Here is a 16253-nt window from a genome sequence, read left to right as displayed (position 1 = left end):
TGATGGCAGCTGTAAGGGGCGCGCAGCTTACAGCTGCCATCAAGCCCCGCACGCCCGGCCCCCGGATCGCGGGCTGCAGCAGCTCCCAGCAGCCACCCTGCAGTGGCCGCTTGGGGCGGGGACCACATTAACCTCCACAGTGCCAGCCAGGCTCGCCCTTCCCCCCGCGGCCATGGGGCCCTGCACGGCCAGGCTCAGCCCACCCCGGGCGGCCCCAGGCTGCGCACCAGCAGCAGTAGCCAGGCTGGGCTGGGCCGGGCAGGTGCGTCCTGCTGCCATCACAGGGACTGGGCTGAGCACACGCCTTGCTGCCGGCGCAGAGGCGGGGCCGCACATGCGCCGTCCCCCAACCCAGGTGCAATTAAACTGTCTGGCCGGGGTGCTGGAATTGCTCGGTCCAGCCCTGCATTTACCCAGACTAGAAGTTCCATACCAGGCCTTATAAAGGTGCACTATTTCATCCCATACGCATTAGAGCACATGCTGCCCACACACCAGGTTTTACAACATCAGGTTAACGTGCACTGCTGTATTTTTTGCAGCATTTCAAATTTTATGAATGTGGCCAGTTCCCCTGATGAATTAGCCATGTCTAGGAAACATACTGGTAATCATCCACCCTTTCCATTTCCCTGTGTCTCAGAACTTCTATGTTGCCACCTCCTGTCAAGTGAGACGCCTGGAAGCTGCTAGTCGTTCACCGATCTATTCCCACATTTCAGAGACGTTCCAAGGGAGCAGTGTGATTCGTGCTTACAAGGAGCAACAGAAGTTCATTTTACAGAATGATTCCAAAGTGGATGAGAACCAGAGAACATGCTTCCCTGGGGTTGTTGCTGACCGGTATGGAGCCGCAAATGCAGGGGATACAATCGTGTTATTCACATGAAGCTATAGATTAGTGCAACCCTTGTGCCAGGTGGAGTTGGCAGCAAGAAGGGCTGAGTTCCATATTTAAGGATTTCTCTTCACAGACAATAAAACTGCCTGGGGGCCCCAGTGAGTAATCTGGGAAATCTAAACACCCTCCCCCTGGGAGCCTCTAAGTGGCTGTACTTCTGCTCTCGCCAGCTCTGAATCCGAGTACAACAAAATACAACTTCGATTAAAAGGGAAAAGAGTCCAACATTAATTTGGGAAAACACCAGGACCACAATACAAAAGCAGATGACCCCAGGCAAACACCCACCTCAAAGTGGATGGGCAGCATTCTTTGTCTTCATGTCTCACCTTTGATGTCCCTGAACACCCCACTGCCCTTTCCCTCCGCTCACTGGCCGTGGTCCTCGGTGAGCCAAAACCCAGAGTTCACATGTGCATTCATGAGAGGGTGTGGTTCACCACTCGCTGCTAGTCACCTCCCCTCTGCTACTGCTGTCTCTCGGCCACCACTTCCACCTCTCAGTGCTGCTGACATTGCTGTTGCCTTTACCTAGTCCCACACCAGATCCAGCACCTTAGCCCTGTTGAGCAATGACAGCAGCTTTGGGAATCACCAACTGGAGCCAAGGCCTCTTAATTGAGTCTAAGCAGCTCTATCATTAAATGCTGGACAAGGATGGTCAAAAAGTATCTAGGACTCTTTAAGCAGTGGTCACTCTACCGGTTAGGAACATTTGTTCTCATCCACTCACCATTGATATGTTCATCCCTACCCCCTTGCTTTGCAAGAGGTTCAGTTTAGGGTGACCCCCTCAAGCGAGGCACACTGAGAAAAGTTCTGCTGTCCTTTACTCATGCAATAAGGATAATAACATTGCATGATTCCTCCTGCTGAATAGTAGAGTGATTTGTAATCCAAACTTGCCAAAATTGATCTTTTTGGCAAAGCAGCCCCATCATGATGGGCACCGAGACAGAGCAGCAGGCGTGTCTATGCAAACATGGTCTGCTCTTGAAGTCTTTCCCCCCAGTGCATCACTAGATGTTGGGGAAAACTCCTTCAAACCCTGCTTACAGGAGTTGGGGGAGATTCCTTCAGCCCCTACCAAGGGAAGAGCCACTCAGAGCAACAATTCCAGGTTCTGAACCAAAGCTGCTCTGCTGGTGGAAATGATCGAGTCCAGCTACAGTGGAAGAGCCGTGACACAGAGCATGGACCACTGCTGTCAATTCCAGATGCTTACTAGTGATTATGTAAAAAGCCAATACCATGATCACAATGACCTTTTACAGAGAAGTATATGAAATTGAGGGAAGCAAGAACATTTAGGCTTTGCCTACACTGCAAGTTTTTGTGTCAGAAAATATGCTAATGAGGAACTCATTAGCATGAGTTGCGCTGTCATTAGCATATTTTCTGCCAATTTTTTTTTTTTTGCACAAGGGGTGGCATAAGGATCTTGTGCAAAATAATTTTTTTGCGCAAAACAGAAGCAGCTACACTACTTTTTGCACCAAAACCTTGCGCATAAAGAATCGGCAGAAAATATGCTAATGACATTGCAACTCATGCTAACGAGTCCTTCATTAGCATATTTTCTGCAGGGTAGACAAAGCCAAAGAGAATGGAAGTGGGCTAAATCCTCTCCTTTTCTTGCAGGTGGCTTGCTACAAACCTAGAGTTTCTGGGTAATGGTATCGTGTTGTTTGCAGCCCTGTTTGCTGTGATTAGCAAAACACATCTTAGTCCAGGGATTGTTGGCTTTTCCATTTCGTATGCTCTTCAGGTAACTAAGCAGCATTGCATGATTTTACCATCTCATCAGAAAAGATTGTGAGAGTACAAACAATTTTTTTAATCCTTACATAGGTTGCAAATAGCTCTAAGGGTGCCATCCTGCATCTCTTACTCACTTGTTTAGCACTAAGATTGCTAACATCAGGCTCCACTGATTTAAAAAAAATAGAATTTTAAAGATCCTAATTTCCTTTCCACTAGTTGTGCTGTTTATGTTTGACATTTCTCATTTTAGGCAATGAAAAGAAGTTTGCCAGCTTCCTATTTTTATGATTTCGTAGGCAATATCAGATTCTCAAGTACCAGCACAATTATGCAGCATTTGAGTTTAAAATATTAAAATGCCCTTCCACTATTTGTAACAAAGTCTTTGAAATATTTCTATTCATTTCTAGACTAAGCTATTTTTATAGATTTCCTTATTTTTTTAACCTTAAGTAACTCTATCATTGTTATATAATATAGGATTAGATTAGAAAATGGCTCAAATACATACAGCATCAATCTTGTTCATGTAAATTTAAGCTTACATGGTCACTGTAGTTTAACAGCCAAATGGCTTTCTTCAGCATTTGTTTCCCATGCTCTCGTGCCTAGTTGCATATTGAGATGAAAATAATTAGAGTTACTTTTAAGAACTTTTAAAATGAGACAGGCAGCAGTAACATAGCATTCTTGATAAATCAGCATTGAGGTAGTATCCCAGTGAGCTGGCAAGGCTCCTCCAATATGGCCTGGCAAACTTTGAAACTCTCTTTTCTAGAAAGGCCTGGTGGGATCAGGATTTATTTTATTTTGTCTTGCAAAAGAATTTTCAGAAAATCTCATAACAGCTTAGCCAGGGAGCAGGCCCATCCTTAAGATTTTTGGTGCCCCACTCAGCACAAGTACCTATGTCCTCCATCCCAGCCTGGGGGTAGGGCGGCCATACCATGGGGCAGAGCTGTGCTCAGGGCTTTGGGAGCAGGAACTGTGGGGTGCGGGCAGGAGCAGGAGCAGGAAGAAGGGAAGGAGGCTGGTGGCAGAGTAGGCAGACAATGACACAGCTGGCTAGAGCTGCAGGCGGGTAGACAGAGCAGCCTGCTAGAACTGTGGCTGGCAAGTGGAACGGGACAGGTAGGGCAGGGAGACCTGGGGCCAGGGGTTTGAGTTCAACAGGGCCAGGATGCGGAGCAGGAGGCTGGGGCATTGGGACCAACTGGGCCAGGATGTGGAGTGGAGGACAAATGCAGGACTGGTGTCAACTCAGCTGGGAGTCAGAGCAAGGGAGGGGCCCAGGAAGCCAGTACTGCCCACGGCTAGTGGTGGCCCTAGACATACAGGGCACTACTGATTTTGGAACTCCATTAGTGTCCCAAATTCAGTGGCGTCCTATGCAGCTGTACATGCCTCAGGATGGCCCTAGCAAGGAATACCCCTGTGCAAACACCAGACCTGATCCTACAAAGTACTATGTGCTAGGGTGTTTGAAAGAATAAGGTCAAAAGTTGGACTTCATTTCTAGCCACTCCTTTTGCTAGATAACTGGCGTTTTGAACTGGATGGTACGCTCCTGGACAGAAATAGAAACCAACATTGTGTCTGTGGAGAAAGTGAATGAGTATTCAAAAACTCCAAAAGAGGTAACTAACAACCATTGTTCTCACCCTTTGAACTGGACTAGGTCTCAGACCAGATCAGCAATTTTTCTATTTTAAATGGATCAGTACCTTCCCATTTTAATTTCCAGAGGCCCAGGTAGGTTACTTTAAAGAACTGTTTTAAAATAAGTAGGCGTTCTTTAGAACTTCTGCTCAGTTTAGTTCCTTGGACAGTGAAGCTGTAGTTGTTATTTTTAAAGAGTATAACAGTTACCACAGCCATGGAATGCACTGAAAGGCTTTCTCCAGGCTTAAGAACAGGGCTAGTTATGGCATCTCAGCTCTGAAGTTATGTTGACTGTTGCTTGCTTTTTAAAGACTGAGAATCTCAGCATCATTTTTAATGTTTATATAGCAGTAAAATGATTAACAGGTAATATCTCTTCATGTTTATCATATCAACATAAATTGAACTGTGTGTGGCAGAGCAGATTTTCACAAAGGGGCATTTGTGAGGCTCTATTAATCTGAGTATATTTAGATCAGAATGGTTTTCTGATAATGTAATTAAGCATACTAATGCTTATCCCCAAACTTCCCTTAATAAAGTAATCTAGATCTTTGTATGACTTAACGAATTTCAACTTCACAAATTAATTTATGAGGAATAACTTGGCCTCTAAAGAAGCTTTTAAAAGAGAGACAGAGAATTTTGCACACATGCTTTGAGAAGTTTTCCATTTTGACTACATCCGTGTTACACGAAGACTTCAAACTGCTTAAGGAAGTGCTGTTTGTTTCTTTTTTGCACAGGCTCCTTGGATTTTAGGCAGTAATTCTGCAAGTCAGGCTTGGCCAACTGAAGGAGCAATTGAATTTAGAAATTTTGGATTGCAGTACAGGCCAAATTTAGAATTTGCACTGAAAAACATCAATATAAAAATAAACGGGCAAGAGAAGGTAAGCAAGGCCATTTATTTCTTTGGAGTGGCAAGTTTGAACAGTGCTTTACTATAGATACCTGGTGTTAAACGGAGAACAATCCATGTCTCAAAGAGCTAGAAGTTTGAAGATGCAAAAGCTACAGGGAGATAAACACACAAGGGCTGTGTCTACACTGGGCCACTTGTTCCGGAAAAGCGGCTGATTTTCCGGAATAAGCTGCAAGCTGTCTACACTGGCCCTTGAATTTCCGGAAAAGCAACGATGCTCTACTGTACAAAATCAGCTGCTATTCCGGAAAAACTATTCTGCTCCCGCTCGGGCATAAGTCCTTATTCCGGAACACTGTTCCAGAAAAAGGGCCAGTGTAGATAGCCCAGTAGTCTTTTCCGGAAAAAAGCCCCGATCGCGAAAATGGCGATCGGGGCTCTTTTCCGGAAAAAGCGCGTCTACATTGGCCACAGACGCTTTTCCGGAAAAAGGGCTTTTCCGGAAAAGCAGCCTGCCAAGGTAGACGCTCCTTTTCCGGAAAAACTGAAAACGGAATAGTATTCCGTTTTAAGCATTTCCGGAAATTCATGCCAGTGTAGACACAGTCAACATGTTTGGCCTTCATAGTCTCCTAGCGCACTGAGGAACCCTTCTTAATATATGGCTTTGTTTTCAGTTCTGATACTGTGTGAAGAATTCTAGTGAGTCAGATCCTGTCATTTTATGGGAAGTTAGCAGAGCAGCTTTACAGGAATTTAATGTTTGTTTTAATCTAATGTAATATCAAAGCTCCTTTATATTTGGCAGCTATTCTGGTTTGTCTCCATCTAAGGCTTTTAATGAGTTCCCTCTCCAATAAAACAATTTAAAAGTTCCCTATGGGCTGTTACCCAGCTCTGAGACTGTTAGGTGAAATATTTTGATGATGTGAGGCTAAAGCTCCTGGGCAGTATTAAAAAATAGTCAGGTCCCTTCAAGCCACATGTCCTGGTGCTAATGATTATGTATTGAATTTGGAATCCACATGGCAGATCATGCGCATCACCAAACTGCAACCAAAAGGAAGGCCCTTCATGCCAGTCCCCAACAACTATCCCATGAAGCTGCAATGAAAAGGAATTAAATCCTGGGACCTGAGACATGAATGACTAGCCAGTATCGCACCCAGGAGCAGCAAAGGACTGGCTGTTTGTCAGCCACAGATCTATTCATCTCCTCCACCATTAAGCAAAGGAATAGTTTTCCTCTTGGTAATCTGAAGAAAGATATTGGATGACTTTCAAAGAGGCCCCAAAAGAGCAGCAGATGAAGGGAGAATAGCCTGTAGCTGAAAATGGAAAGGAGAGTTATGAAGAGCATCAGTCCATGTGTCAGCACCACCACTGAACCCAGGCATGGAAATAGAGGAATAGCTGCTTAAGATCTAATGCCACTTACAGTCCAAGGCTGGAAAAATTGAACCAGTGATTTGGTGTTACCTGTCAATTCCATGGTCCTAAAATTTAACTGTAAGCCAAATTTTGTTAAAAAAATCCTAAACCTTCATTGCATCTTTCAGATTGGCATAGCTGGAAGAACAGGAGCTGGAAAATCAACCTTTGCCATGGGTCTTCTGAGATTAGTAGAAGCTGCAGAAGGCGAGATCTTAATTGATGGAGTGAATATTGCCCAAATAGGCCTCCATGACCTTAGAACCAAAATAACTCTTGTCCCCCAGGTATGAAGTTAATATCTAAAGGCATTTATCAGTTCTTCATTCAGGGTATTTCTATTAGTGTCCATGACATGCAGGAAGGCTTAGAAGGTCACAGTGAGAAGTAAATTCATCATTTTAAAGGTAAAAGTCATCCCTGTAATCACATTGTCTGATCTTCCACATAACACTGGCCATAGCATTTCACCCTATGATTCCTGCAGTGGAAGGAAATTAAGAATCTATGTTGTTTTGTAACACTCAGTTCTGAAGTTTTTTGTGCTGTCTTTATACTCAGGATCCAGTTTTGTTTGCTGGTTCTCTACGAATGAACCTAGATCCTTTAAACAAGTACTCGGATGAAGTCATCTGGAGAGTTTTGGAACTAACTCAGCTCAGGAACTTTGTATTGGATCTCCCTGATCAATTAAACCATGAGTGCACTGAGCGAGGGGAGAACTTGAGGTACTAGAAATGCAGAAAGAGAAAGGCAGTGCCACTTGGAGGATGCACAATTAGTAAACATTCTTAAATGAGATTAATAAATGTAAACAGAACACTCTAATGTGGTAAAGCACAAAGCAATAGTCACCCCAGAACAAACTTCTTGTAGCCCTGCAATCTTTAGCACGGTGGAATTACTTAGATTGTACACTTTTTCAGGCTTAGGGGCCATCTGTTGTGTGTTTGTACAGCACCTAGCACCATGTGATCCTGGCCTATGACTAGGATAACTTTAGGTACTAGAAATGCAGAAAGAGAAAGGCATGCTTCATGCTGCCATCTGCAGTATTACCAGAACCACCGGGGCCCCTCAAGCTTCTTCCTAGAATCAGATCAGATGCCTTCTCCAAACATTCCCAGACTCCTGCCTCAATAGGGCAAGGCAGCAAGCAGCTGCTGTGCCATTTCCAGACTCAGCATTTCTAAAGGAAAAGTGACGTCTGTGAATTGACTTTTATTTGCCATTAGGGATATGAATGGGTAAGGGGTTATTGAGTAAGCCTCACCTGCTGCTGCTTTCGCACCCCTGCCACTTTTGGCCCTACACAAGGCTACCTTGTAGTCTGGGAGCCAGCAGCCCAGCTAGAGCAGCCCCTGCCTGCAGCGTGGGGGCCGTGCTAGGTCAGCTATGGCTGGAGCCCCCCCGCCCACCCCTATTTGATCAGTTTAACTTAATCTTTAACCAGTTAATTTATCAAATGTGATTTCACATCCCTATTTGCCATCTGCCCTTCTTGCTTTCAGTGTTGGTCAGAAGCAGCTCATGTGTCTGGCCAGAGCACTCCTGCGGAAAGCCCAAATCCTGGTGCTAGATGAGGCCACCGCAGCGGTAGATCTGGAAACTGATCTTCAGATTCAGTCGACCATAAGGACTCAGTTCAAAGAGTGGACCGTGTTAACAATCGCTCACCGTATCAACACCATCCTAGATTACGACAGGTAACCTTTCACCAGTGTGTTTGCTCACATTCATTTTCACAAGGCCCAAGGAAGACAGAGGCAGTCTTGATGAACTGGACAGGCCTTGGAGCCGTTTAGAGAGTGCCCTCTCCTTGGAGCCACTTAGGTCTCATTTCTTGTTTACCTCACACTCTGCCTTAGAAGGGGCCTTCTCACCATTAACCATGGGTGAATCAGCAGGAAAGTGAGATCTGTGTCCATTTCACGCTCTCTACTGCCCTTTTTGATTTACTCTTAGCAGTCCTGATTTATCTGCATGTCCCCTCACTGGAGCTCTTCTCCCCTGCTCAGATATAACAAGATAGAGCTCAGAGCAGGGGTGGCCAACCCGTAGCTCGCAAGCCACATGTGGTTCTTCAAAGGAAAAATTGCAGCTCCTGCACCCACGGCTCAGCTTCTTCACCTGCAACTGTTCTGCATTCCCATGCTCTGACCTTTTTTCCTTGCCTGGTCAGGGCGCTGCTTGGGGCAGCGAGATCTGATGTTGTGGCTGACAGAAGCCCGCTTGTGCCACATGCAGCTCTTAAAGGGGCAGTGTTTTTGGGTGTGTTTTTTTTTCCCCTCAACTTTCTTTCCCTTGGCTCTTTGAGCTGTATCCACCACTATTTCGGCTCTTTGTCTGTAATGGGTTGGCCACCTCTGGCTCTGAATTAAACCAAAGACAAGATTTACTCCACTCCTAGTCTCTCCAAGGGACTATCCTATAAGTAGTAGTTCTCCTCAGCCCACTACCAGCCTGCAAATGGTTCCAAGACACACCCATGAGGGTGGAGGTGCAGAACTGAGGCATGCTCTAATAATGGTAGTTTTCGTATTGTTTGCATTTCGTGTGACTGCTGTGCATCCCAGGGCTTCAATTTCTTTTATATATTTATATCTCTATTCACAGGATTTTGGTCTTGGAAAATGGGCATGTTGCTGAATTTGATACTCCAGAGAAATTAATAGCACAGAAGGGACTATTCTATAGACTGGCTGAAGAATCAGAACTTGTCTGTTACCCAAGATACCATAGTACCAGCACCGTCTGAAAGAACAGATGTGTTCTTACTTCAGCTACATAGGTTTGCTATAAAATGCCTGATATTTACCAAAAAATTTGACTTGAAATTGAGCCCCAAACTACACTGGATACATGAAGGGAAACTGCATTGGTGTGCTTGGACGATAATACAGGTATACTGTGCCTATCACATGCTAGGTGAGATGACTGTGGAAAATGAGACCTGTTTTCACACACTCATGGGAGTATGTTAAACTATGGCTGCAATTGTGTATTAGTTACCAAGTTTGTTGTCACTCTCGAGGGGACAGTGAACACGGTGTAATATTTTAACGTAGCTCCAAATTAATTGGCTTAGTTTTCAAAATGAAATAACTCAGTTACATTCAATTAATCAGATGAGCCACTTAGAATTCTGGAGTAGGCATACAAATATGTACTCACATCTTACACATTTATGGCAAAATAACTGAGCTTTCCAATGAGCTCTGTTAAAGAATATAAATAATCAGGGCTCGACAAATTGCTGTTTCTACTCGCCACAGGCGAGTAGATTTCAGCCGGTCACCCTGTTCACCAGTGGCACACACATGCCGCATGCACAATGCGCATGCACAATGCAGGGCTGGTGAGTAGATTTCACTGCCGTTAGTCAAGCCCTGTAAATAATGGTAAAATACATGGTGCAACAGTTATCGGAGTGTTGTGGAAATTTCTAGAATGCCAAAGAAATCATACTAGATATGTAATGTTCTAATGAAGTGAATAATATTTTAAATTGAAACAAATGAATACACAAGTATTTTCAGTACTATGCACGTTTTACTGTAAGGTATTTACTCATGTATGTAGATGCTCCCCTAGCACTCTTATGGAGAACATGGATTCCAAACTAGCTGATGGAGGAGTTACAATAATGAAAGATTAGTTTCTATTTTAATTTTTTCATCTGTGCAGGATTGGAGCCCAGTGAATCACCAGGGCAAACAGACCTTTGAAAGAACAACAGATATTTTAAACTGGTTTGGCCAGCAGGACAAAATGCCACCAAGTCTCAAAAGTCAAGTTGTAAGGAAAGGCTGAAAAAGAAGGGACTTGGAGAAAGGATTAATCATGGTGATTAAACACCACCTTTTAGATAAATAGGTGATTTTAGGACTCCACTGATAATGTGAAAAAAAATCACTACCAAAGGCATAAATAAAGGAGTCAAATCTACTGCATACAAAATTTAAACAGTGTATAAAGCAGCTGATGTACTACTGAGATTTGATGATGAGTTGAAGGTTGGGTGTAAAAGCAGGAGGTAAGGGTTAGAGGACAGGACTGTTGTGTGACTGTATCCTTTTCCTGAGAAAGAGGTCTTAGGGAAGCATCTAAGAGAGATCTGTATATAGCACAACTCAATTTTCAGTGTTATTTTCCATCTTAAGTACAGATTTCTGTGCTAAATTGTAATAAGAAGTAGGGATGTTAATGTGCACTTGTGTATACAGTTAACTGATAAACCTTGGCTCATTGGTTAACCCACACAGTTACATGCACACACACCCAGCAGGGGGGAGGGGCAGGCAGGAGCTGGTAATACTGAATTTCAGCAGTTACACGTTTACAAAAATAAACATTCGTTAACATCCCTAAAAAGAATAACTTAAGTGAACCAGGATTACCAACAGGATTTCACAAATGGAGTGGTTCTTTAAAAAGATTAAGTAAAATGTTTTCCTGTGCTGAACCCCAGTCTGGCCTAATTCTTAGGCACACAAAACTCTGAATTCAATTCGTTGCTTATTTTTGCTTAACCTTTAACATTTTACTCTGAGTGCTACAAGAAAGCTCGTGTTGAACAAATGCTGTATAAATTCATCATTTTGTAGCTTCAGAAATAGTTCAACTGCCTTGTGTGATGTATAGCAAGATCTATCAGCATTTTCGTCAGCAACTGAGGATCCATTCTCACAGACCAACGAGGCAGAGTGCATAGCACAAAAGCCATTGAAGGATGACACCAAATGCGGACAGAAGTGCAGAGGTTGCTGGGATGCAAAGAGATGTACCACGGAGCACTCGGGACAGGATGCTCCGTATCTATCCTCTGCCTTCCCATAAACCTCTGCACAGAAAAGGAAGAGGTGCATTGTGGGATAGCTGCCCAAGACTGCACTGCTCCAAAAGGCACTGCAAGTGTGATGTCACTACTGTGCAGGAGCTGACAGTATGGACACCCAACAATATTGTCACTGCTTCACTCTCTGAGCAGCGCTGTAACTGCCAGTGCTTTACATCTGCCAGTGTACACACTGGCTTGGAATGGTGCGAAGAAACACTCCAGTCCAACAACATGTCAAAATCATAAAATACATGCCTCCCAACAAAAATACCAACCATTACCAAGCAATATTTTCCATTAAATAATACAGTATTTCTATAATGGGGAAAACTTCCATTATGTTTTAGGGTTACGTAGCAAGCTAGCCAGATGCACTTAAATTGGAAGGCATGGTTGCCTCGTTGCAAAAACAATGGACTAGGATTCAGGAGACCTGGTTTATATTCCTGGCTTTACCTCTGGCCTGCTGAGTATCTCAGGACAAATCACTTTACCTCAATTTCCTCAGCTGTAAAATACCGACCTTTGTAAAGCATTTTGCAATCTGATTATATGAAAAAAGGCATTAAGAGCTTGATATTATTATATTAATAAGAAAACAGATGTCATTCAAGGAAGTCTTAATTTGACTTAATAGCTGCTGCCCAACTCTCTTCAACCTGCACTCAGTTTATTAGTCCTTCACTTGTCACCTGAATCAGACCCTTTTGTCTTTTCCAGTGCCTACTGCAAGTGGAGTGGAGTAATTTGGAACAGAGGCTGTGGTTGCTTAATCTTGGCCACAAAAAATGCATCACAGACCATGAAATCTGGTCTTCTCCAAGTGAAAACTGGTCTTTTGTGGGTTTTTACGCAACAACCGTGGTGTCCAACATGCTAGCCACGTGTGGCTATTTTTCCAGTTGAGTGTGGCTTTTACATGAATATACAATACCTTTCACCTCACAGTATCCCGAACACCTTACGAAGGATTACCTCAAAATAAAAAACACTTGTAAATTGCAAGGTAGAAACTGGACTGGGCACTAAGTAAATGTATTATCTTTGGGATGAACGAGGGAAGTTCAGCAGAACATCAGCTCAAAGGCAGAGCAAGGGAAGTAGATTTGTGTTTAATAAGCATGCTAGGTTGAAAGGATATTCTTCCAAAACATCTTGTGGGCAATTGCCTGTTTTAAGGTGTCTTTTGACAGATTCCACAATCTTCCATGTCAACTGTGCAAGATTCAGTCACCCTTTTGTGCCATCCGGTTATTTCTCCAGTATTTGTCCTCAAATTTTTATGCTGCTGAAATAGGTTTTCAGAGATTTGCTTACCAAGCTCCAAAGACTGTGCTTAAGTTCAGTGGAACTACTCACATGCTAAAAGTCGGGCTGTTTAATGTGAAGCAGGCGCATAAGACTCTTGCTGGACTGGCGGGCCAATAAGAAAGGTTAAAACAGCATCTTTCCTCCTATTTAACTCTGATACCCACTGCCCACATCAAAGCTTTATCCACCACATCCAGTAATAATTCATCTTGCAAGAACAATTCAACCCAATGCATCAGGGAGGCAAAATGACTTGAGGAGGGAAAAGAATTGTGCTTGCAGTTTACATGATGGAAATAGGAATTCCTTACACTGTCAGCACCCCCTGTACAGAACTCTTGGTAAACAGCAGCGAAGTGCCGGGGGAACCAAACAAGCAGGCTAATGAAGGCCGTCTCTGTGTCCGATATGCTGTTCTGCTATTGCCCTGCACTCCTAAGACAGCAAAGAAAGAAATTCAACAGGTTGTTCCTTTGCCCTCTTAGCCCATGGTGCTCTTGCTCTGCCCCACCAAGTGCTTAAGGAGCTTAGGGAGGACCAATCAGCAGGGGCATAGCTCGCTGACCCTTCTTCCTCCTTCAGGGTAAAGAATGACCCATGGATATCCACTGGATAGCTCTGTAGCCTGTGCACAAGAGCACTGGATTGAGGCATGAAGAATGCATTTAGGGTTGCTGCTTTGTTTTTTACACTTTGCCTTTCAAGTTGTTTTCCTGTGGTCCTTGGTCATTACAGAAGCTGCAAGAAAGATTCCACGTTCTGGGGACATGATAAAACCATTGTGCAGAAACTGATTAATTCTTGTGGTGCCTCTGATTAGCGCTGCAGCAATCTATGCGCTCCGGCAGGCAAAGACAATCAATTTCCTTTAGGCGGCTAACTCTAGTCGTGGGGGCCTGATTTGTGAGGTGTGTTCCTCCGGCCTCCGTGCAACTGAGTTTTTAAGGGTTGCTAGGTAGAGGGTTTAACATGTAAAAAGTTGATCTTTCAACTAGCAGTGGGTTTCATATGCACTGAGAGTGAAAGATTAATTCAAGTCGCAGCTGTACTAAATGGCTGTGTTAAGTTTAGTATTGATCAACAACTAGAACTCAGCCTGGTCAGTTTATTTCTGAAATAGGAGTTCTGCCACCAGGAATGACAGGGGAGACAAAAACATGCCATAATCAACCTGGCCAATGACATTCTTCCAGGGATTAATGAACTCATGCTGTATGCCTGGGAACAGACTTCCCAAAAGAAAATGACCAAACCATACGAAAATACAAATTGCCACTGAAAGGGCTATGCTTAATATATTTGGGAGAATATACTGAGTTTAAGTACAATTTTTGGGTTGGTATTTCTCTGGAGTTTACATGCTACAGGTCACATCCATGTAGGCACTCATATGTCAACTTCTTCCATTGACCGTTTTTCATAACACAATCAGAATTCGTTGTACAGATAGGGCCCCATTTCCTCACAGGGTGGGGATTAGCGTCTCGGACCCAATACTTGCCCCCACAAAAGAGAAATGGGGTCAGTGTCTCCAAGCTTGAGAGTTTTACTCAAAAGTAAACCCCTTTTACTTCCTTTACCTTAAAGCGGAGTTTCTTTTGTGGTCTGCTGGCCTATGCAAATCACATCCTCAAATACAGGCTGCAAAACGTGAGCACAATGTGCTGGGTCATAACGAGCGAGCTCTGCAGATACTGAGCTTCAAACACTCTACATAGGGCCTACAAGAGTGAAAACAGACCCAGCTGTACCCTTTGGCATTGCTGGGGAAAGAGTGCTTCCTCCACTTCTTTCCTGCATGCCATGGTAAAACACTTCCTCTGGGTTTTGGCATGGGAATTAAACAAAGAGAGATCACTTCAAAGCTGAAGTGGAGACCAACTCTATGCTTATCACTCCATCCTGAGAATAGAGATCTAGGGACACTCACTTGTCCACAATCCCTAAGAGGGAGGATGGGTGTTCTCACCGGAAATCAGGAAGGGAGGGGTGGAGTAATCTCTGGAATTAGCTTTCATTAATGGCCCATCAGAGACAGATTTTTACAGTCCTGTGTGGAAAGGAACCATCCCAAGCACGTTCTATGTAGATCACCCCCTCAGACCTGCCAGGACAATTCTGAAGAAATAGATAAAATACTTGCGTGTATTTTAGGAAGTGCAGAAAACAGGTCTTGACACCATTCATTAGCTCCCATTCTGACCTTTTAGGGCAAGAATCAATCAAAATGCCTTCAGTGACTCTTACAACAGTAGCAGCAGGCATCCTATTAGCACTGAACAGCTACATTCCCCCAACCCAGTTAGGCACGTGGGTCCAAGAGCAGAGCCTTGCATTTTACCCGTCAGTCTTGGAGACAGGCCACTGAAGAATGAAAGTAGTAAAAGACCAATTCTAAAGAGCAAATGCTGATAGGAAGTTGTCCACCTAAATGTTTAAAAAAAAACCCCAAAACCTCAGAATGGGACACTTTCAAACGAGAACATGTATGGGATGGCTGGGAAGTGTGCAAGGCCTGTGGGAGCCAGCACAGACTCATGCAATTGAAATTTTCCCCCCTTCTGTCCCAGTGCACCTTCATTCCATAGCAGAAGCTTACACTCTAGGGTTAGCTTTACACTGCCCTGGAGTTCAGACTGTAGGTCTGTGAAATGCAGTGCAAATCCAAGTGCCTGAGCTCAGGGCACAAACTAAAAGATTCACAGAAGCGTGATCTGATGCAGCCAATATGAACGAAGAACCTTTTGGTTCATATCGAGTCTCCACACACACTTCTATTCACACGCCTAGTAGTGACCCGGGGCAACGCAGATAAGGCTTAAGTTAAAATATTGAAAGGCTGAAGCTGCTTTGCTTTCTCTACTCAGCAGTACACAAAAGTATTACATACAACCAAAACAGAGCAAGGCATTCCACCTGTAAGTAACTCTGAAACACGGACATGGATGAGCTATATACAGAGTAAATGAAGTCAATCCTCACTATATGTAAAGATTTCTTTTAGCAATGCATGTTATTCTGATGCAGAAAGAAGGATTCAGTGCAGAAGAAAAACAGTTATGGGCCTTTGTCAGACTCCTAACTTGTTGAAAGAGTTAAGTAACCGGAAAAATTAATTCCATAGTTTGGCAACACTAAGCTACAAAGATAATTGACTTACCCACTTTTTTCTGAATCATTTAAGCTACAAAGCCATCATAAAAGAAACGTAATTGCCATTCACTACTTGCAAAATGCTTTTTGAATCATGTACAGACAAGATCTGGAAGGATTGTTTTTCAAAGGAAGCCTTATTTGTCTTTAGTCTGCAGTTTACATGTTAGTGGTTAACAAGAACTCTAAAAACAAGAGAAAAAGATCTACATTGACATGATCCCATCTCACATTATTCCTATATATTGCTGTGGATCTGAAAAGTATGTAGTGTTCTTATTCTAAACTTGCATTTAAGAGGCCATTTGAATTAGCATACTGCATTC

The 16253-nt window shown here is 43.6% G+C and overlaps 1 protein-coding gene across 3 annotated transcripts in view; it reads left to right on the top strand.

Annotated features, from left to right (window-relative positions):
• ABCC6 (ATP binding cassette subfamily C member 6) overlaps positions 1-15321 on the top strand; it is a 55446-nt gene extending 40125 nt beyond the window's left edge. The window contains exons 24-31 of one of the 3 annotated variants that reach the window (XM_075899369.2): positions 644-843; positions 2543-2669; positions 4201-4302; positions 5074-5220; positions 6752-6910; positions 7185-7351; positions 8135-8329; positions 9240-14503. In XM_075899369.2, coding sequence (XP_075755484.2) covers positions 644-843; positions 2543-2669; positions 4201-4302; positions 5074-5220; positions 6752-6910; positions 7185-7351; positions 8135-8329; positions 9240-9381 — 1239 coding nt within the window. In that variant the 3' untranslated portion in view covers positions 9382-14503. Of the gene's footprint in view, positions 1-643; positions 844-2542; positions 2670-4200; positions 4303-5073; positions 5221-6751; positions 6911-7184; positions 7352-8134; positions 8330-9239 lie in introns of all 3 variants that reach the window. The other 2 variants (XM_075899373.2, XM_075899370.2) reach the window with 2 other exon arrangements.
• Positions 15322-16253: the final 932 nt, after the last annotated feature.

This window comes from Pelodiscus sinensis, chromosome 15 (assembly GCF_052426305.1).
Source record: "Pelodiscus sinensis isolate ZL-2025 chromosome 15, ASM5242630v1, whole genome shotgun sequence".
NCBI lineage: Eukaryota > Metazoa > Chordata > Testudines > Trionychidae > Pelodiscus > Pelodiscus sinensis.
This window is presented reverse-complemented; position numbering and strand designations above follow the sequence as displayed.